Source organism: Rhinolophus sinicus, linkage group LG05, assembly GCF_036562045.2.
Source record: "Rhinolophus sinicus isolate RSC01 linkage group LG05, ASM3656204v1, whole genome shotgun sequence".
NCBI lineage: Eukaryota > Metazoa > Chordata > Mammalia > Chiroptera > Rhinolophidae > Rhinolophus > Rhinolophus sinicus.
The window spans coordinates 22,165,738-22,189,896 of record NC_133755.1 but is presented as its reverse complement, the minus strand read 5'-3'; the positions used below and the strand labels follow the sequence as shown (position 1 = coordinate 22,189,896).

The 24,159-nt window shown below is 37.3% G+C and overlaps 1 protein-coding gene across 14 annotated transcripts in view; it reads right to left on the bottom strand.

Moving 5' to 3' along the window:
* The window catches only part of LTBP1 (latent transforming growth factor beta binding protein 1), a 349,946-nt gene that overhangs the window by 120,402 nt on the left and 205,385 nt on the right, over positions 1–24,159 (bottom strand). For all 14 annotated transcript variants that reach the window (XM_019741724.2, XM_019741760.2, XM_019741748.2 and 11 more), the window contains 2 exons: positions 8,997–9,119; positions 1,468–1,635 (listed from right to left, as the gene is read on the bottom strand). In XM_019741724.2, coding sequence (XP_019597283.2) covers positions 1,468–1,635; positions 8,997–9,119 — 291 coding nt within the window. The remainder of the gene's footprint in view (positions 1–1,467; positions 1,636–8,996; positions 9,120–24,159) is intronic.

Sequence of the window (24,159 nt, the reverse complement as noted above, 5' to 3'; positions counted from 1 at the left end):
GACCTAAAATTAGTTCTCACTAAAAAGGAAACTCTAAAATATCCTCAAAGCATGCTGAAACATTGCTTTTCTAAGGATCACACATTAAATGGTGGAACCTCATTCTTATGTTTATGAAACAGAATTCTTATATGAAAGAATAGATGTTTCCAGAAAGAAACATGGTTTTCTATCAAATCGCTGAAGTATTAATGAACAAAATACTAGTTTTATGAACATCACATATAACCAAAAATTGGTTAAGTGTAAAACTTTTATCTTTAATATTATTTTCAAATTTGGCTATTGTATTTAATGGAGGAGTCTCCCTGTATTACACTCACCATCCTGATTTACATTTCATGTAAGAGTTACAAAGCTATCAAAAATGAACTGAAGAGAAATGTGCTTATGAATTATAAAGATCATTTATTTTTTTATTATTACTTTTTAATAAGGAGTGGATCAGATTCTATAGGAGGAAACTAGGGCCTTTTGGAGATATCCAAAATTATCCAGTTTACCAAAATACTATCAACATTATACTATCCTCTGCCTTACCAGTTCTTTCTGATCCTAACCACCACCAAAGAAGGATCATAATATTTATATGTAAACCGTGTCTGCAGTGTTAAGTCACAGCTTTAAGTTCTTAATGGACCTGTAACATTTTATGCACTTCCCTAGGTGGGAAGTATCTTATCAAATAAGCAACTGAGTAGACTTTTTTATGCCCACCCCACATCAGTAAAATTGAGGACACTCCTTTGATAACATCACGGCACCCAGCATTTACAAGGTATGTTTCTTTCTCTTCCATTTAACTCTATTTGACTCTGCTTAAGAAGTCAATGACTCCTCGGTAAAAGTAAGGCACTCAGATAAACTGAATCTTTCAGGGCATTAGGCAGTTATGTACCAAATCGAAAGATAATCAACTTCTTAATCCTCAGCTCCCACCTGGAAGTTCATAGGGACTTTGGCAGGATCTACCCTTGAGTCATTAAAATTGAGTTCATTTGCAGTTGGAGAAATTAAACACAATGTTCACAACACAACCTGACAAGCACATCGTCAATAAATGAGTCAATGAGTCAACCTGCCCAAGGTCTAGTTACTGTGCAAGTGGTGAGCAGCCCATAATTAGGAAAGTGCATGGCCCAGCAGGGGCTTCTGGGCTCTGGACACTTTTAAAATGCAGACTTAGAGTTCTAGAAGTGAGGATAAAACGTAATGGCTTTTTCTTAACATTCAAAAGGAAGTCTACTGTTACACAGAAATGGGAAAAATCTCTTTGCGTGTCATTTTTTTCCCACTGATTCAACCTTCTATATTCATGGTTTCTACAGAAGTGACAAAAAAACACAACAACATTGTATTATTAAAAACTAAGTTAACGTCAGAAACAAAAAACTGTCGCTGCCCAAGTTGTCCTGTGTACTTCTGTGGCTGGGGATGAACGTGAGCGTGCAGTTGGGCATGTCTTACCTGTGCCTGGAAGGGGACATTTCTCACAGCGTGGGCCCCAGGCCTTGCCCACACTACAACAGCAGAGCTGCTTGGTGAGGTGAACAGACAGAGGGTGCATACACTGCCTTCCGGAACTGACAAGTCGGTAACAGGGCCCTTTCTCTTCAGAGATCACAGGGGTATCCGCTGAAGCAGAGACACAAGGCCTGACGTCACCCAAGAAACAACAAAAACCAGATCGACTTTTCATATAATAGTAAAACGAACCTTAAAGTCTAGATTAGAAACCATACTTCGGAATGAATCTGTCTAGATTTAGGATGAAACCTTTTTTGATTGAGCAGTCAGTTTAACAAATGAGTTTTAGAGTCAGGGCACCAAATGTCCTATCCAGTGCATTCTTCCATTTTAGCAAGCATTAAATCAGATATATGGGCATAAATGGAGGAGGGGGGGAAGCTTTCAACCAAAATCTACCTGCCCAAATAAACCTAGTCACTGATTATCAAAATTACAACCACGTTTCTTTTCTTGTATTGAGCCATAATAATGGTAGCTCTAGAGTAGAATCTGGTGAACAGCCAGGTACTATGGAAAATCACAAACTGAACACTATGATGCTGAAAGCCAGCTACTGCTTTTCTCATTTGGAGGAAAGTGAGAGCTTGCAAGGCCCCATCAGGTCTCACCCTAGACTGCTGAACAACAGCGCATGTTAGGCTGGGAGTAGCCACACTCCCAATGCCACACAAGGTCCCCTGTCCAGCCAGACAGCACTCCAGAGGGGGAACAGATGAAGTATCAACCCCTCAGAAAGCATTGCAAAGGCCCACCAGCCTGTATTTATCCAATACCAAAATCCTAATTCTGATTCTTCTACTCTCAAGTTTCATAGATAAGATTTCATGAATCTAACAGCTGGAACGTCTACTGGGTGGAAAGAAAATATGAGGATAAGTAAGATATATCCCTACCTTCCAGGAGTTCACTTTCTAACATAAATGTGGATAGAGCATGCTCTGCAGAGCCAGTTCCAGGCCAAGTCAAAACTGCTGAGTAGACCAAGCTTGGTGGTCCCTCTCTGTACCCTCCCTTATCGTAGCCAAAGCTCTTCTCTATATACTGTCCAAATGAGGTTCTCCCAATTTTCCATTCCCTTACCTAATTCCTCTAGTACCCGATGCTTCCAAAACTTCCTTTCCTTCCTACTCAGACCTAAATTTTCTTTCTTCCAAAAGGGCTAACATCTCAGTTAAATGCTGTTAAGAAACAACCTGATTAAATTGAAGGGCTACAGCACAGTGAAAAGATCAAGGGTTTTTAGAGCCGGACAGACCTCGGTTCACATGATAGGTCTACCATTTGTAAGCAATATGGACTAAGGGAAAACACTCTGACAGGCTGTGATGGTTAATATTATGTGTCAACTTGGCTAGGCCATGGTACCTAAATATTTGGTCAAAGACAGGTCTTGATGCTGCTATAGTGATATTTTTTACATGAGATTAACATTTAAATCAGTAGACTTTGAGAAAAGCAGATTACTATCCAGAAAGTGTGTGGACCACATCCAGTTGAAGTTCTTTAAAAAAGGACAACAATTGACCTCCTCCGAGAATAGAGAATTTTGCCAGCAGCTGGCCTTCAGATTCAAGGTGCAGTATTAGCTCTTCCCTTGGTCTACAACGTGCCATCCTACTCTGCAGACACTGGGCTTGACAGCTTCCATAGTCGTGTGTGCTAATTGTTTAAATCTCTACACACACACACACACACACACACACACACACACATACCCACACCCTATGGGTTCTGTTTCTCTGGAGAAAACCCTGGCTAAACTTCACTTATAAATTATAGGCTCAATGTACAGATTAGAAATATGATGGAAAACCTTTGGCACAAAATAGACACAAAATACATGTCAGGCACTCATTTTTATAATAAAAGTAGACACTTCCATCTTCCTAAAGGTATTTGTACCCTTACTGATTAACAGAATTTCAACAAAGTGTCAAAAATAGCTATTATTGGTGAATTGGAGAATGGGGGGTTGAAGGGAGTCGAGGAGACTCCTAAGGCTTTAAAACTTGCAAAGTCTAATAAGGCCAGCTTTGTCTAATAATAAAGTGGTAGGAGGGAGAAGTTTGAGTCTTTTCCTCTCTCATCTCCTACTCACTTTCTGGAGTCTATGCAAGTAAAATATGAAGGCTCAAAGATCACAGAGCACAAGTGAAAAAAAGAATTAAGAGCACTGTTATAACCCCCAAAAGGGTAAGTCCCTGGAAAGAACAGCCATCACTCATATAGCGTGTGTATTTGTATGAGTGTGTACCTACAGGTTGTACCCATATTATCTTAAGAACATATTTTCCATAGTTTTAGTATAATCAGCTCACAAATGATTTTGCTCCAAAATTTCCTCTCCAAAGTGTTTGGAACTCACAACTCATACTTCCATAGAAACAATGTCAGGTCAACTCACAAGAGCTTATTCTGCATTTAGCAGGGCTTAATTATAATACTGATTACATTCATATTAATCCTAGATCCCAGGAACAAGGGCCATTCAGAGCAGAACAGAGTGTCCTCAAATCCTTGAAGTTGGCAAACAGTGTCATCCCACTTCCTTCTCCACAATCACTTCCTTGCATCCACCTCACCCACACATCCTGGGTAGTGATACATCTTAGGCACCATCCCTGTTATACCTAACCCTGCTCGCGCCCCTATCCACGTCCTCTACTTTGAAGTAACCTACGATGCCTGTCCCCCAAAGTAAACCAACACTCCAAATCAGCAGTTGGGTGTTTTAAGGGATTAACATGTGTGTGTATTATAAGAAATTATCTGTTAATTAAAGTGAATCTTTGGTTGTTGTCTCATGCATTGTGCATGCACACATACACACAAAGTAAAATTTTAGGCATTTTATCATCTGGAGAATAAAGGTAGAAGTCTAGCAAACTAATTCTTCCAAAACATCTTATCCTGAAAGATCTGTTTTATAGACCTTTGTCTTCCCTTCCTTTCCTAACCCAATTATTCTTCGTAAGTGTTGGGGTACCTGGAGTACTGGGGATTTTTTTCCATAACAGCTTTTCACAGCACTTCAAGTGGGGGCCTTTCGGGGAGTAAGAGACTCATCAGTTTATAGAGTCATCAAAAAGTTAACTGGTGAGTCTGGGAGCTTCAGACCATGTTCTAACAAAATATTTTGCCTCACCCCAACTGCGCATAAGAATAAGCAAGTAATAAAAAATCTACTCCTTCAAAAATGGAAGAAAACCAAGGAAGCCATTGAAAAAGTTCTACCTTATGGACCTAAATTTCATTAATGCTCCTATTATTCAAGTTTTCTTTGATCTACAACCATGTGGACAAACAAGTATTGGTTTATGCCTCAGATTTCCAACAAAGTATGCCCTTTAAAACTGACCCTATTTTAATATCTAAATTACCTGTTATTCTTTTATCATTTTAAATGACTCCCATAGGAATTCCACTTATTTCAGTAAAAATCTCTAGTATTTTTACATTCTAGACATCACAACACATAAACCCAGGAACAATATACTACCCAGAGTTATACAAGATTGGTGTTTCTGTTGTCTGAGTATCTTTAACCACAGATGGAAGACTAGATATAAAGGGTAAATCGTTAGTATACTAAATTTATTATTTAAAATATGGCGCACAATTTTCCATTCTAGTGAATCATAAAATTTTATGCTATACTTAATAAAAATCAGTATTACAAAAGATTTCTAAAGAATAGGAGGAAATGAGTATGAGACAGAATACTGAGGAGTGATAACAAAAGGTGCTGGTGAGTTCATATAAGTGGGTACACTGAAACAGTGGTTTTGCAGATTGCTGTTGATGATACTTTTTGTTTTGGGGGGGGTTTAGGGGGCAGGATGTATTTTTAAGATTAGGGAAAAAAGGATTAGATACTCTATACGGAAGGAACAACATTTCAGAGATATAATAAAACCAATTGGAAATGCCACACCAGTCAGTAAGGAAAACAAATCTTTTGCTCTTGGCTAGAGACACGAGAGTAATCTTCCAGAGAAATAAACTGATAGCTCTGTACCCAAGTATAGTCTTCAATCACTATATATCAAATGCTGATGGCAATTCAATTACAAAACACAGTAAGAAGGTAAGATACGATGGCTCTCTTCTCTCAGTTTCCCAATGGTGTATTTAACAACTTATACTTAATTCTAGCGTCATAAAATAAATCTGACTGTACTTTCAAAGAGATGCTGCTCTAAGCAATTCAAATGTGAGTATCATTAACCTGGTCTAGGACCCCAAATTTGGAGGCATAAGCCCAGTTTTAAATCTTAAATGTCAGTTACTAGCTGTATGATCTTGAGAAGTTACTTAAACCCTCCTAGCTTCAGTTTCCTAATGTGTAAAAGAAGAATACATACGGCATAAAGACGCAGGGGAAATTTAACTCGAAATGATCTCTATTAATGTGACTAACTTTTAGAAGGAATCTGTCTCATCTCATGACTTCCAGGGTTACTAAGACATTCCTGAGCACATCTCTCTCTAATCTTCTATTTCCATCAATTAGCACCAAGTCAAGAATAATATGAAACAGCAAAAGTCCAGGCTCAGAATTCTTTTATCTGGACCCCTTTTTACTGAACCTATGAATACACCTTCTGCAGTACTCATCCTGGAGCTCTTGAATTCCTAAAGAAAATTAATTGTCAGAAAGTTTTCCTACTCCGATTGCAAAGGTTCATACACTTTTCTTGGATTTGCTCTGACAAGTCCTAAAATTTCAACCTTTCCTCATAAATAGGTCGGGACAGATTTGGAGAATGCTGCTGCAGGATCCTAAGCCACAGACAGACAGGTCAGAGGCAACAAATGCCAGAACCCTTCTACTTGCCATCTTTTAGCTTGTCTAAATCAAGGACAGAGAATGGACAAGGAGAGAAAGAGAAATGGTTGCAACCTTTGGCTGGAGTCAAGGAATTCTGAGGGTGGTTACTTCAGTGCATTCGAGAACAGGGAGAGCTTCCCACTGCTCCCTGGCTCTTGCCAAGAGCATTTCTTTGAGTTCACAGTCAGCCACACCTTTTATAGCCTAGATATGTCCTAAGTTCATGCCATCTGAACAAATGTGGTTATTCTCCCTCCATTTGCTTGTATGTTCTATCCACAGCAGTTTTTATGCCTCTCAAGAACATATATTCCAAATATTTACACAATAACACCTTTGTGTGACTTTGTGTGTCTATGTGTATGAGTGCGTGTCTCTGTATGACCCCCATTCTCCTTCTGCTCCTGCCCCACGACTGTCAAGGGTACCGCCATCTTGCCAACATTTTTTCCCTTACTCCGTAAACATCACCTTCTTCCCTAATTCTTCTCAGCTGTCTTCAGACTTTCCCCATCAATTTCTCAAAAATATAGTTCACCAGCAAACCAGACTGGATTGAACAAAGTCACAAATCCTGAAGGAACTCTATATATCTCTGTGATGTTACATGTGGTAAATTCAGAGGAAAGAGATATAAATCTGCCCACTCAATGCTGGTACAGAGCCCAGGTTTTAACTTCAAACTCTAAACTGGAACATTTAACTAGCAACAAACTTCTCCCAATACTTATCATTTTAGTTGTTGTAGCTGAACCATAAAATTGAATTATTTATTTTTCAAATAAGAATGGATGGCTGTTTAATAAGTTTAGTATTATTTGGGCAATGACAGGGAAAATAAATGCTAAGGAAATGTGTGTTTCAAAAATCTTATTGGCAAATTTCAACAATCTTATTAAAATCTGGATGTCTGCCCTAGACATTAGATCTAGTCAAAGTTTAATAAAACCCTTTGTAATGAGTTCTCCAAGTTTACCTAATCTGTAACCTTCAATGTAGTCATTTTTAACCAGACTACAAAGTCAAACTTTAAAAAAAAAAAAAGTGCACAACGAATTCTATATCCAGACTGCAAAATCCGTTATGCTTAAATTATAAAACTATTTAAAAATAGTTATTCATGTAATTTAAATCAGCCAGAAGTTATCTATAAATTATCTGGATATTGTCAACAATGTGATTTTTGGCCTGCAATTTCCCAATTTTTGCCTCAGTTTTCAAACGTACCTTGTATGCAAACAATTTTACAGTCTAATTTTATCACTGACCACAAAAGTTCTATAACTAAGTATCTGTCTGTTTCATGAACAGAACTATCTGTGAAAGAACACAGAAAAAAGAACTTACGTGCAAAATTTCCTAGTCTGCATTTCAGTTTTTAAAGAAAAATAATAATAATTAGTAACAATGTTCCAAAAGACTCAACAAAATCATCTAAAAATAATGAATTAGACTGTTGTTTTAATTTTACTACACTTGTCTTTATTTCATCAGGTCCATGATCTCAGCTTCGAACATATTTTAGAGACAGATGCATTTAAAATAACAACGGCATCTTCATGAAGCATACATCTTCACCAATTGGCAAGTTTAAAACTGGGGACCGGAAGGATGCAGTTTAACATATACCAAACCCACATTAAAAAATAGATAAATAAAAACAAAAACCTTGCAGGACAGAAATTAATACAGAACTGTTCTTAAAATTATCCTAATGGTTTTCTGCCATGCATTAGTTTAAAAATATTTAAACTTTAATTGTATATGGCTTTGAAAAATCTGCAGGGTTTTACCTACCTTGTAATAATGGGCGCAAGTACCTTAAAAAACAAGATAACCTTTACAAAACTATGCATTTGAGAACTTGATATCTAAAAATGCATCCATTTCTAATCAATCCATAGTGATTACACAAGTTCGATTTTTATGGCGAGAGTCTCTTTGGAGAAAATACATTTTCTGTACCAGTATTAGAACACATAGTTTGATGGAGGATTTTTACCCTTACCAGGTATAAGAGAAAGTCTTAGAGCCAACATTTATAAGGCAAAACAGTACAACTTCGGGGACACATTTTGGTGGTTTTTGAGGACAACAGAATAGAATATTTGAAATTAGAACTGAATAGAAAATCTGAAACGTAGTGCCTTGGTAACTATTTCCCAGACTCCTCCAACTAAGAAAGTACAGTGAAACCTCATTAAATCAGATACCAGTGACTCAGAATTTGAACTAATTAAAAACAGAAGCTGGGACAACGTTTAACTCAGCCTAAATAATGCTTAAAACACTCGTGAAGTAAAAATTGTTTTCATCTCTCAGGTATGCTCATTTTAATTAACTCTTTTCCTTGCATCAAAGTACATTTCCTCAGTGTGCTTGCCCTCTACGTTGACTTTCAGCTATTACATTTTTCTAAACACAATAAAAATGCATTTTGGGAAGGGTTTATTTTAATATATCAGGTCCACCTCTTCCCTCTTGTCATTTTAATGAGGTCTTCCTATATATTTACAATATTCAGTTGACTAGTGAGTATTTATCTTCTTTTGGATAACCTACCAAACCACCTCCCCTCCCCCCTCCCCCCCAAAAAACTGATCCAAAATTGAAATAAAAAATGACCATTACTTACGAACACAACTTGTAAAAGTAGGATCCGGCCCAAATCCCATTTTGCAGGTACATCTATAGCTGCCCATGGTATTCAAACACTCACCATTAGGGCACACACCCTGGAGCTGGCATTCATTAATATCTGCAGGAAAGCACAATTCTTTCAGAAGGAGTATTCAAGCCCTGTTGGCCAAATTCTGGCTGTAAATTGCATTCACTTTCTTTTTCATCATAATAACGTCTTGATTATAGTAACTAAGAGACGCTAGCTGCTTTTAATGCAGCAGGTGTGAATGAACTAAAGTCAAATCAAGCATTTATTGAACATCTATAACAAATATTTATTAAGTGCCTACTATGTACCCCGTTCTGTTCTGGATACTAGGGACTTACTAATGAACAAAACTGACAAAAGATTCCAGCCTTCACAGAGATTACATTTTAGGGTTAGTGTATGTTAAGTATTCTAGAGCATACATAGGCAAAAGTCTCACTCTGGAGATACTGACAATCTAGTTGTACATGAAACCATGTAATAAAAAATTTTTTTTGAAATGTCAGTTCAAGTTATCACAATTAGAAGAAAGGCCATAAACTTGAAGTTAAATTAATATGAAATAGCCTGTATAGACAGTAAGAACTACTAGAGGAAGCTGGAGGTAGGGGAGACTCTAGCATTGACAAGGAGGTAAGATTTCATCAGGTGTTAAAGTTGGGAGAAGTTGGATGGATGGACAGGAAGGGGTGAATGATCTATGTGGGCGGACACTGGAGCACAAGCACAGAGACTGGAGAACAGAAGGGGCATCAGGAAATTGTGAGTCAAACCACTGGCTGGAAAAGGAAGGTATATATTTGGAAAAAGAGCTGGTTAAAGCCAGGCTAGGTTTGGGTTCCATTTTATTGAGAACAGGGAGCTATGCTCAAGTTTTCTGTGCAAGAGGAAGATATAACCAAAGGTGGGTTCCAGGGAAATTCATCTGGCCAGCACATGGCTTGGATGACAGTGAGAATAAGCAGGAAGAAAAGAAATAATTTTTTAAAGGAACAACTGACAATGCACGATGTTTGGCTAACACAACATTAGAAAGAAAGATACTTGCGAGGCTTCTAATCTGAGAAAAGAGGAAAAGACACTGTTGGTTTTGTGGAAAGTTCTGAGGAGGAAAGAGGTAGATGAAGAGATTAGTTTTATACTTGAAAGTCACATTGGATACCCAAGTATAAATATCTAGCAGCAGCAGTATAAGATTCAGAAAGTGAAAGGAAACGACAGCTGGAAATAGAGACTTAAGGTCATCTGTACATGGTGACTGATAAGGGCTAAATTGTTCGTGTTCCCCTCTAAATCCTTACGTTGAAATCCTAACCCTCAAAGGCAATGGTGTTAGTAAGAGAGGGCTTTGGGCGGCGCTTAAGTCATGAGGGTGGGGCCCTCATGAATGGGAATAGTGCCCTTGTGATAGAGGCTCCAGAGAGATTCCTGATCTCTGCCTCCATCTGAGGACACAAAGGAGAAGTCTGCTACGGGAAAACGGCCCTCACCAGAAGGAGACCATGCTGGTGCCTTGATCTTGGACTTTCCATCCTCCAGAACTCTGAGAAATAAATATCTGTTGTTCAGAAGCTAGCCAGTCGGTGGTATTTTGTTATACCAGCCCAAATGGACAAAGACAGTGATCCAAGGGGAAATCAAAATGATTTGGAATAGGAGAGATAAAAATGTGGTGATTAAAAAAAAAAAAAAGAAGAAGATTGCAGTCATTTGCAAAGGTAATTAATTAAAACTCAAAACCAGAATGTGGCAATTCAAAAATGAAAAACCAGTAGTAATTTATTCAGTGTGGCTTATGAAGCTTAGTAGTTAACAGACTTGGCTATGAGCATTTCCTTTTCAAATAATATTTATTTCCTTCAATCATTAATTCTAATAAAACTTTTATTAAGGAGCCTAATATTGATTTTCTAAATTAAAATTGAACACAATGGCAGCAAAACATTACTAGCAGAATTATCACATAAAAAGGCAAATAAATAAATAAACAGTCTTCAATAAATCATTATTTGCTTATATTTCATATTCTAAGCAGTCATAGATACCTGTAAGGCCAGATTTTACCTAACGTGCAGTTTTTAATTTTAGTGATAAAATTTATTTTGAATGACATTCAAATGACAAATTAACACATATATTTGTTGTATAAATTCAACAGCATTGAAACTTAGATCCAACTGGAAATCGGTACAGCCAGATTACTACACCAGCACAGCATGTGGTCCAGCACCTGACCATCTTATTCTTTATCAGTGTGTTGGTCTGTAATACACATTTATGCATAGCATGAAATTGAAACTATTCCCTTAGAACTCATTCTTCTTAAGAAAACCACCGTGCAGGACCAGGAAGAGTGCCAACTCCAGTTGGGGCTTACACGGTATAAGCAGAACCCCTATCATATGTCTCAAATTAAACCTCAAGTTTGGGTAACGAGCCAGTGTGGTCAAAAAGGCTGGACAAAACCTCCACTCTTCCATTTCTGCTCATGCCCCCACTAAGGTGTAATTATTGGCCTTCCTCTTTCCCTGAGTGGCCTGTACTCCCACTCCTTGGCCACACCACTACACATTCCATGTTCAGCTGTTGGGACCCCAAACTTTCCCTTGCCGGGAGGTTTCTATAACACTACCATCCCAGCTTGCTGCTGGCTACCAGGTTAAGGTGGAGGGTTTTTTCCAACATATAAATCCCTCCTGTATAACCACTGCCACGCCAATGCCCCTTTTTGACTCTCTTCAACATTGCCCACCGCCTCAACCATGATGCCGTGGGAATGGAGGACAGGAATTAAGACTGAAAACAAACAAAAAACCAACTATGGCTATAGACTGGAAGGAAGAGAAAAACCCACCAGGAAGGGGAATCATGTAAAGCTTTTCCTTTTCCTACTGTCTCTGTTGTAATCGGTTTCTGCCACCAGCACTAGCACCAAATTCCCCTAACATTTGACCCCAGAAACCCAGCTGCGTGGAGCTTTCTTCCCGACACATTTCACAGCTTCCAGAAAAATTACTGTTTCCCTCAACTGCCTCAATTTATTTTTTATCATAGTCTCTAAAATACCATAAATTAGAGATTAATTAAATTTCTAAGTTTTTTCTTTATAAATGTATATTCAACGAAGTATATCAACCTTAAGTACACAATTAGATGTGTCCTTAAGTACACAACTAGTACACAACACATATACATATGCGTGTATATGCAGGTGTGTGTGTATGATGTGTGTGCATGTACTGTGTAACCACCACCCAGATCTTGTTTTAGAACATTTTTATTGCCTGAAAAGGCTCCCTAACGCCTCTTCCCAGTCAATATCTCTGCCCCTCACAGTAACTACTCTTCTCACTTCTATCATCATGGATTAGTCTTGCCTATTTGTGAACTTCACATAAAGGGAATCATACTGTATATAGTCTTTTGTCTGACTTCTGTTAGTCCTCCTTATACCTGTGAGAGTCACCAATGCTGTTGCACACAGCAGTGCATTCTTTGACTGCTGTGTTATTTTTTATGTGTGAGGATATGAAAATGTATCCATTCTAATTTTTGGCTATCCTTAACAATGTTTCTGTGAACATTCACAGATATGTCTTTCAGAAGGTCTGGATCCTCATTCCTCTTGGTTCTGTATCTAGGAGTAGGATTTCCGGGTCACTAGAGAAGGCCCAGGTTTACATTAATAAATATTGTCCAACAGTTGTCCAACGTGGCTATGCCAATTTCCATTCCCAGTTCCAACTGCTTTACATCCTTGTCAAATTACTGCCAGTCTTTTTCGCTGTAGTCATCCTGGCTGGAGTGCAGTTATCTCACTGAGGTTTTAACTTGCACTTCCTTTTCATGTGTTTATTAGCCATAGGGATTGAAAAAACATTCTCTTCTAAAATGTAACTATCTATAGGGTCGGTCAGATTGCTTCCCCTTTAGCACTTGGGGAGGATAAGTTAGTGATTCTCAAAGAGGGAGGATGTGCGCTAGCTTCAGGGACGTTTGGGGTTGTGGCCAGGACCAGTGGGTGGACATTGGGGAGCTAAACTTTCTAAAAGTGGGGTGAATCTCCTTCTCAAGGAAATTTTTCTGACAAAAATGGCAACGATGCCGTCACTGAGAAACCCACACAGAGGTGATGAAATGAGGAGTTAGTAAGTGCCAAAGGGACCATGTTGAAGCAAAGTTGCCCGAAGGAGAAGATGGAATGGAAGTGGGTGCTGGCTACACGAGAGGACTTGATGGGTTTCCTTCACTCATTGTCTATAACTTCTACATCTGCACATCCCCTGCTTTGGTCATAGAATTGACGGGAGGCTCAGCTAGAAGTAAAGCAGAGACTGGGTCCCCCAAATTCCTGAATCTGGGGCTGTGTGGTTTGGGATCGGCAAGGTCAGAGTCCTACCACTACCAAGTCTGACCAGGTCCTCACATGATTCATCAGACGTAACCGTGATCTGCTGATTGTTCTGCAGCCTGGGTATCCTGTGCTCCTGCTTTATATCAGGCACGTATATACAGATGCCGTTCCCCGGCATCTGCTGCAAATACTAAGGTTCTAGGAAAGGATGGCATTTGTCAAGATCTGAAAAAATTGCCTTCATATTATTTCTGTCTCAAATCACGCTCCATGTTTCAACAATTCACAACAACTCACAAAACTTGAAAAAGCACTCCATTTGTAAATTTTTAATACCTCATATGGAAAATTTTACATCTAAAAATTAGATAGGAAGTTCTCTTGTTTTTTTGCCACTTCATTCTTCCAAACCCCAGTTTGGTCCTGAGAGGATTGTGAGACCCCAGACAATTTATATCCTTTGTGTTAAAACAAACAAACAAAGCAAAAAAAAACTCATGCCCCATAGTTTTTAGTTTAGAGCCTCAGAAAATATGAAATATGAGCAATTATTGAAATGACTTTCAAAGGTAGCCAAGTTCTTTTAAGACCTTTCTAAATAAACAGAAGGAAATGAGAGATTCACAAATGCATTAAGAACCAAACATTGGTTAACTAAATATGTTATATCTGGATATGAGAAGTTTAAGAAGTCCGCTAAGAAAAGATGCTATCAGGCCAAAATTTAACAATTTTATGGAATATGATTGGCAAATTAAGAATTATAATTCTATTTAGACTTCAATTCCTCCAGTTATTTTCTTTTTAATCAAATAAAAGCTGCTAACTTGATTATCATTTCTGTAAATAACTTACACTTGGCAAATAAAATTGTATTTAGAAGGCTCATATTTTACAGGGCCAGCCAATCTCCCTTAATGTAGTTTCCTTACATTCAAAGCATTTTAGTACTCAGTTTAAAAAACAAATGGATAAACAAATGAATTTAGTCATTGTTCTCCCTCTGCAGACTACCAAATTTCTCTGAATAACTGTGGAATTCTATCCTTTGAAGGAACAGTATAACCATTGCATACAGTACAGTTTACTGAGTTAAAGAATGAAAGTCGAAATGAATGGCCAAAGGAGCAAGCATTGTCATAAAGCCAGTCCTATTCCCCATAACTCCACCTGAGCTGATGTGTTAGGGCAGTCTAGAGTCTATAGAAGCAGGAGACAAACTTATAAAGCCCATGAGCTCCTTTAGAGTAGGCCAAATCCATGGGACTACAGGTAATAAGGAAATTTACATACTTGTCCACTCACTTAAACATTTATATAGTGTCTCTGCCCAGCATAGCCTACCATGTCTGTCAAGCCATATATCAAGTTCAATAATACAAAACTGCTCTTCTTACACATCTAAAATGGTTGAATACTGACAATGTCATGTAGTTCAACTTCATACAGCAGAAAGAGAAGGCTAGGAATCTAGTATCCAGATAGTACAAAAATACAGAGTAGTTTGGAAATATGCATAACAAGAGACTCATTAAACAACCAAATATAACACAGCCATAGTATTTCAAGACTAGGGAATGAAATAATTTAGTACAATGAGGCAAGAACTCTCATCATCATCCTTTATATTTGTACATCACATCTTATCTCATTGGGGCGTCATAACGTTTCTGTATGGTGAGCAACACAATAGTTATTTCCATTTTACAGAGATAATTTTGTCCAAGGTGATATTTTTTAAAAGGGTTAAGGGAGGATGGGGAAATCTAATGGGAGCAATATCCCACTATGATCCAGCTTTTGTCTCACTAGGATGCTAAATTATGGTGATCAGAACAAGTCACTTAATTTCCATTGACCTCAGTTTTCTTCTCTGCCACGCCAAGGGGCTGAAGCAGATAATCCCCAAGGTTACTCTATCTTAAATATTCTGACTTCGAAACAACCTGACAGTTGCCAGGGTTGAAAATGACATGAAATAAATTGTAACATTTATGCATAATATATTATGAATAGCGTTAAGTGCCCTTATGGGAAATAAACACACTTTTATGTATCTATTCTGCGTGTTTAACAAAGTGAGTAATAATTTACTGCCTTTTTAGTGACGCAAGTTTATACAGGAAATGAGGCATGTCCAGTAACTAACAGGAATTAGGTACAAAGTGAGAATAGTACAGGAAGATCTCTATACTGTGTGAACATATGAAGCTTTCTGGAGGTTCTGCTATGTATATTCAGCATTTGCTGATGGACAGACATTCCATCAAACAATTTAGCAACATGCCTTCTCCTTGAAAGCAGAAAAAAATAACTCTTGAGGTAAATACTTTTCCTAGCCAGACAAACCATTTGGCTATTTAATAGGGATCACTTACTTTAGATAAAAGAGGAATTCATTCTCTAAAAGGACATACGGATTTCTTAAACTTCCCACTGGGTACACATATCCCTGAAGGCACATGATGATATTCCACAGGGTACATACGTGCTTGGATATTTTTAAGGGAACCAATTTCTAGATCTTGAGCCTTTATATGTTGCTATTTCAAAAAGTGATCTGCCTAAGAATGCATTTGCCAATCTTCCTTTTCTCTCTCTCCTTGACTCAGTGCCTTCTTCCTCTTTACAAAGTCAAGTCTCCTCTTGTCTATTCGTACTCTTTCTAGGCTTTCTAGATACATTGCCCCTACAATGTAAAATTCTCAAAGGGACCAAACAAATGAACAATTCACAAATATATCCCTCCTGAGGGATTATCACACAAAGAAAGCAGTAAGTCTGATTTGTTTCATAATAAGGCCTGGTTTTGCCAATTAGGTTAGACGGCAGACATTATTCATACACTGAATAAGCCAGCTCCACAGCTCCAAGGCTTTGGTGAAAATATGCTTAAAGCATATACCTAACACAAATACACCAGAAATAAATCTACTTCATGCATTTAATTTTTGATTAAAAAAAATGTAGACAGCAGCTTCAAAATGTGTGAATACATAAGTTTCTCAGAATTATTTCAGCAGGTAAGTGAGCAAAAAAAAAAAGTTTGAATATCAACATTCCAAAGCAATTTTACCCAAGGTAGTTTACATAAAACCCAAGCTTTGTGAGGACGCTGATGAAAGAAGGGTTCTGTGGCCAAATACGTTTGAGAAACATTACATATTCTACATAGATGAGCACATTAAAGAAAGACCCTGAGAAATCTTTTGGCAAGGATTCTTGGTTTTATTTAACTTGGTATTCTCCACACATTTGGCCACGGAACCCTTTTTCACACACCATCTATTAACATCCTTCTGAATTGGTGGTCGTTGGAGCACATTTTGTGAAATGTTGCTCTCTAGGGCTGGCCCTGCAAACTACTGTACAGGTCTTCTAGTGGTTGTATTTGCTTTGACCCAGACCTCACTGCTGCCACAGCCTCCCCTCCTGACCTGTACCTGTCCCACCATTATAAAATGATAATCCAGCATAGAATGGATTTGATCACTGAGCCTGTTAAAAGGAGGCAAACCATTGTGGGAGCAACTCCCTTCCTTCTAATTCTTCCCTCTTCAGAGTAACATGATAAAAGAATTATCAGAGCCCAGAGAACAGCTTGTATTTATTTCTTGATACATGTGTACTACATATGGAAAATGCTAATAACACACACATCTCTGTTGACCTTGGATTTCTGACTATTATCTACAGACACATTAATTTCTCCTTGAAACATTCACTGTAACATGAATCCATCATGGGCTCTCCTCATCACTTGTGATACAACAGGCATCTTCCCATTGATTTTATAGCCCCAGAGATTAAGGTCAAAGAGCTATTAGAAAATACAACGTGCTAATGACTCATTTCACCACTGTCTTTCCTGAAGAAAAGCGAATAAAATAAACAGACATTTCCTTTTTGAATCATATCCCAGTGATATGAGCATAGTAAGAGAATGTACCAGAAACTGATTCTAAAATGCATAGGAATGGGTCCCAAATTGATTTTTAAATGCTGAAATCTGGTGCTCAGTCCAGATCAAAATTTTTTAAGTTCTTATTGAAAAGACTGTGCCTATTTAAACTAGAAACTGCAGCACAAGTTCCAAGAGGATGTCTAGAATAATAAGACTGCCCTTTCAAATCAGTGAAACATCTATTAATTCCCTCTTAGCCACTGAATATTGTAAAATATGATTCAGCTTCACATTAAGTCTCCCCACGGTTTCTGGGATTAAATCACTAAATACATCAGAGCATTGTATGACTCTCCATCCAGTAGCTAAATAAAAAGAAATTTTTAACATTTTTAAGTGTTAAAGAATGGAATTATCAAGTCTGGTTAACTCCGGTCTTAGTTTATGCCTATTAGTTTTCTACTATTATTTCCCAAATATATAGCAATAACAACAGATTCTAAGTTTCATCTTTATACCCACATTGCTCTCCCAATTTCTTCTGAGAAAGAAATAAACATCACAGCAATCAATTCCCTTTTGATAAAGGAACTGAAGGGAACTTTAAAAACAGCACTGTGAAGGGGTTCAGAACAGGCCTCCCCAAGATGTGGCACTTTGGCACATGTATTATTTTGAGCTGAAAGCAAATGAGACCCTGTGGGCTCACTTGAAACTTTTACATCTCTCTTAAATAATTGAAATTATGGGCCTTGCCCATAATAAGAGTTATCACCAGAAATAGTTTTTTACGACCTACCTACAGAGCAGCGCAAACTTCTAATTACTGAACATCTGCTCTTCTTATCGTCCTGTGAATGACCTTACCCCCCTCTGAAGCCCAAGGTGCTTTACGTCATCCTTAGCGCAGAATGTCATATAGACCTCATTTCCCTTTTCTGTCTCTGACTCTCATGTATGTAGGGTTCCCATGCATATGTATGTAATTAAATTTGGTTATTGTCTCTTGTTAATCTGTCTCATGTCAAATTTATTATTAGACCAGCTGGAAGAACCTAGAAGGGTAAAGGAAAGTTTCTTTCTTCAACAACTGTAACTGTAGAGAATGCTGCTTAAGTCTAGGAAAAACATGTTGAAGGAAGGAAAAAAAAACAGATTTTAAATGAAAAGATTTTAAATAAAAACATCAAAAGATATTCTTATTTCACTAGCCAGAATTTCAAATAGTAAAAAAAGCTATTGGTCACATGCTGCTGAGTGGAAGGTGACAGACACAAAAGAACAAATACCAGGTAATTTGAAAGCTCATTAAAAGATAAAACTGATCTATGCTTGTAATTCAGGATAGTGATTATTTTTGGACAGGAGGGAGAAAGTAAAGATAGGGAAGGGACAAAGGGAAGATTCTAGGGTGCAGGTAATGTTCTATTTCTTCACCTGGGTGATAACTATACAGCTATGCTCCCTTTGTGCTTATTCGCTGAGCTATACACCTCTAATTTGTATACTGTTCTACACATAGATTATAGATCAATAAAACGTTTATTTAAAAACATAATTAACTACACAATTTCCAATATAATCACCAGAGAGTTTGTTCATCAATATTTTTTAGATGTTGCTCTGAGTGCAGATGTAAAGTGACCTCATAATAATATAAAGATTGTCATATTCTTTTTGCTGAAGGAAAATACATTTATATTTGCTAAGTCAGTGTAAACCAGCAGGGTGTTATAGACTGATTTTTAAAACGGTCCCAATTCTCCACCTTTCCATGTACCCATGCCCTTTGCTATGTGACTTTGTAGCTCCTCCTATGAAAAAGTGAAGTCTAACTCCCCGCGCCCTAAATGTGGGCTGGCCTGTGACTTCCTTCAGCAACTAAAATATAGTGGAAATGACAGTGTGTCTAAGAAGTAGGTCTGAAAAGCTCTGTGTGCTTTCATGCTCTTTCTCTTGGAATCTTGTAACCACCATGAGAACAACTCAAGGTAACTGCCTAAAGGATGAGAGACCATGTGGAAGAGAAGAGAGTCATCTCGGCTGAGACCAATCTGGTCCATCCAGCCCCAAGCATCCATGAGCTGATTACAGATGCCTAAGGGAGCATAGCTGAGATCATCCACCCCTGGCCAGCATCAGTAAAACCACCCAGCTGCCCTCAAGAAGAGTGTAAAGTAATACAGGATTGTATTATTAAAATAATTGTTAACTGATAGGGGAAGGGAAAAGAGGCGATAGGAGGAGAGAGCCTCAGAATCCAAAGGAACTCTAGCTTAAAAAACAAATAAAACCTCTAGAAACAAATATTCTTCTTGTTAAAGACTTCAGGACAAAACTTGAGGTGTAATGGTTTGTCAATGATGTAAGAGAAAAATACTTATTTTAACTACAAAGGAGACACATTTAAAACAAGAAAATTTGATAAAAATAAACAATGAAGTGTGGAAACGCTCTGATTTCTAAACCAAACCACTGAAAGAGCATAGCAGAAGAATTAAACTTTGATAATAAAAGTATCATATAGCATCAAATATCACTCTCAGTGCTGCCGTTTACTGAGCAAAGCTTTAAATCATGGTTACCCTACCTGTAACAAGTAGATGTGGTTGTTGTCAGGAATTAATAAGTACTTTATAAACTATAAACTACTATATAAATGTCAGTAGTATGAAGAGGGGAGTCCAGACTTCTGAGGCAGATTCTACCCATCTCCAGTTATGTGATCTTCCATCACTTGATTTCTTTTAGCCTCAGGACTCAGTTTCATTACCAGTTAAAAAAAATAAAAATAAAATAACACGAATTGCACAGGTTGTGAGAATGATGATGTACCTAAAGCAGTTAACACAATGGCTCCACTACATAGGCGTTCAATAAACACTAGCAAAATAAATAAATACGTCGATATAAAAGACGTGCAGGCAGTAATGACCAAGAAGGAAATTTATTCTATCAGAAAAGAGAAAACTGGGTTAGTCTTATGCAAGTAATACCATAAAGAGAAAAGCCTCAAGTTAATAAAATCAACAGTAATTAGAAGCAGAGTAGCAGGAGGTCTATCGAGTTCCACCTTGGGAGAAAGTCTGTGGAAAAGCTGGGTAAGAATGAAAGACTGCCAGAGGAAGAACTTAGGTTATGTACAGAAAGAAGTGAAATAGGCCTGAGTGCTGGGGAACTTTGGAAACACAGACCACTTATGTCACCTGCTGTGTCAGGGTCATTGTCACTAAAAATATATTTATGACTATAGATCATTATCTCCCTCGTATAGTAGGTTCTCAAATAGCATCATTTTGTTAGAACGTTAATGAGACACCGTAGGAACTTAACTCTTGTGTATATCAATTAGCCTATAGTAAAACTGGTTTCAGTATATGTCATTTCACTTAAAGTCACAGAACCTATTGATGGTAAGTGAGGACTTACTGTACCTTGTTATGTAAGGTAACAAGGAAGTCCTTCCTTCCCTGATGCGAGAAGGAAGTCCTGAACAGGGTGGGTGGGCCTGAGAGAGGGGGAACTGGAGATGAAGACAGAGAGGGAAGATGGAAGCGAGGGAGAAAAGGGAAGGAGAGAGAGCACATAGCACGTACTACTAATTTAAAGACACTTAGCTCCATGAAAATTTTCTCCAAAACCTTTGAAGGACACCAGAAATGTCAGCTTGATATAAATTTCAGAGTAATATAAATAACAAAAAAAATAAACTTTTCATCTATTTAAAATATAAACTTACAGAAGCTTATACTCACTAGCCACTGTACCAAACAAATTTCAAACTCAGCCTGGGTCCCCCCCACCCCAAATAGTCTTATCATTCATCTTCACCTTCACCTACACCTACACGTGTGGGATTCACCAGACACGGGCATGGTGCATCCTCTCCCACACCTATCTTAGTTTCTTCCAGTCCTGACAGCTTCCCTCCAATTACAATTATTTGAAGGTAAAATTATTCTGACATAGATAACTCAAAAGAAACTATTGGAACTAACAAAAGTTAGATCCAATAAGACAATAAATATTAAAAAATAATCTTGCTCACAGCCATATTCAATAGAAAATACCTGGGGAAAGCCTAAATAGAAACGTTCAGGGCCTATATGAAGAAAAACATACTATTTAGCTGCCTTTTTTGTGTTTTCAAATTTGTAAGGAAAAGGAAATAAGAGAGGAGAAGGGGACATGGCCAATAGACTTGCTACTGCTAGTGGGAAACTATACATCCTTTCAGAAAGGTAATGTACACAGAATGAATCAAAACTTGGAAACCAGTAATTCCTCTTCTAAACATAATCATAGATTCACATGAATGTTTACGGTTTCTCTGGTTTCTGAATTTTAAGCAATAGATACTAATTATTTTGATAAATAGGAAAGACAAAGGAATATGTTTTTAATTCAAATTTAACTTGGTTTCCTATATTTTAATCTTGCAAACCTTTTCCAAAGAAAATGTGAATCCCGAAAGAAAACACAGGATACAAGAAATCATGCTGAGTGAAAAAACTGATAAAATGTAAGTTCATGTACCTATTAACTGCATGAAAAAAAAAAAACTTTCTATATTTACATTTTACCTTCTAAAATAATGATAAAGTGATGACTCTTGTCTAAGCCACAAAAACATTTTCTTTTAAATATGCAAGAAGCTGTCATAAATGGCTTTTGGATATTTCCATATAAGGAGTGTAAATCCAATAACTGTTTTCCCAGCATGCATCACAAAGCCTGTTATTCTGTACATGGTGCATGCAATTAATCAGAAGAGCCTTGCCTTAAAGTTATGAATCACTTCATCTCACCCTATCTATCTGTTTTAATCCAGCACAGGCCACATTCGTTTCTCTAGCCCAGTACGGTTTCTTGAGGGTCTCGCCTGCACTTTCTAGTCTTCTCAAGGCATTCAAAGACCAATTTTCCTCTATGTGCTCACCATACTCTAGTCAAAATCAGTTTTTGTGTCAATCATTAAGCGGTCTGAAACACAAGCTCCAGTCCAGGCAAGCTCTTCATAATGAAAAAGTCCTATGAATGTCTTACCTATATATAATATTAGTCAAGACTTGTGAGACTCATTTCATGACAGAGATATGTCTTGAAAAAAATGTGCATTATTTTTTCTATGGTCCAAAGAAAATTCAGTTTCATATACACTTTGATGAGTTATCGAAAAAGGAGCCCTACAGCAAAAGTTTTACTAATGAGTATTATGGTGCCCTGATGTATTTGTTCTGTAAATTTATTTTATTAAAGCAGAAGAACTGGTGTAATAAAGTGATGCCGAAAGAAAGTTATGTGGACAGCTCTTTCATATTTGCTTTAACGGGCTCATCTGGAGCCAGCTACAATTCAGCTAGTTGGGACAGTGAAAAAAGGAAATTGCATCCTGTTGATTCAAACTGATTTAATTACACCAAATCCAAGGGCAGGAACAATGTCTTATTCATCATTCATCACATATCCTCAGACTGTAGCCCAGCAGTGCCCTGCCAATTAATATTTGTAGAATACTGGATTTTTTTTAAGTGTTCAAGATTATCTATGAAAAATGGAAATACATACACTGGAATATAAAAGTGTAGAGGTCTTCTTGTTACATATTTTGGCATTGCCCACAGTACCTTGACACCTGCTAAAAATGCAGAAAATAATACTGAGTTTATTTTGTACCTAAACACTCATGAACCAGGTTAAGTGATTTTAGAATATCAAATGAGATATTTGCTTTTAATAAAATATTTCACTAAATAGATTGGTCCCCAAGAACTTTCAGAAACAAATTCTATTTTTAAAACTTAGATTTACACCTAATTTAAGAACTCATTTATCTCACAGCAAAGTTACGGGCAAGTGAGAGTCCTTAAAATGCAGGGTAAAACTTAGCTTTAGAGTAAAGCAATATGAAAGTAGAAGCTCCTATTATCATTATTTCCATGATATATTATTTCATTTAATTCTCATTCTACATTTAAACCTCTAGCATAATAATCAAATGACAAATGACGAATGCTGCGCTAGAGCCACAAGGAAATATAATTGTATTGTTTGTTATGATAAATGAAGCAAATTATAACAATTCCATAATGTTGAGGGTAGTAAGGCAGGTTTTAGAGCTCCATGTGTGTATATGTAATAAATCATTCCTTTGAAAAGATAATTGCAGCACCGCTAGAGAGAAGAAAAAACCAACTTTGAGTGTAATTATTTGAAAGCTCCTCAAATTAACTTGTGCACAGTTGGTTCTTTGTTACTGAGTGCACATTAGTGAATGTTGTATCAGGAACGTTAGTTCACTTCATTGAAGGAAATAATGTAATTCTAGTTATTAATCACTTTAATTTTAAATGTGCTTCATAAACTGAGAAGACATTAAACTGTAAGTACAATGTGGAATGCACAAGTAATTAGATGTTTAATGGGCTCCTTTTGAAAACTTTAGGCTAACAAAACCAAAAAGTTTTAAGGCTCGAAGAAAACTGAGTGTACATATGTAATGTGAGAAAGTTCTATTTAATTTTACTGACCAAGGGTATCACAAAGGGAGTGAAATTAAGCCCTTCTATCAAAAGCAATTTTAATAGATTGTGCAGAATGAAATCATATTACTTTTATGAGTCAATCTTCTCTGTAGGTGTCATTTAGAGGCACCATGAAATAGAATTTTCTGTGATACTTCACTCTAGAATCCATACCAAAAAGTATAACACTGTTTTGCAAATATCCTCCTGAGACAAATGTAAGCAAGGATTTGGTGTTACTGGCCATCGGTGCACATGACTGAGGTGGAACCATTTGATGTGCTCAGTATAAACAAAATATGCTAAATGTCACTTCATACCAGGAGAGGAAAATACAAAAAACAA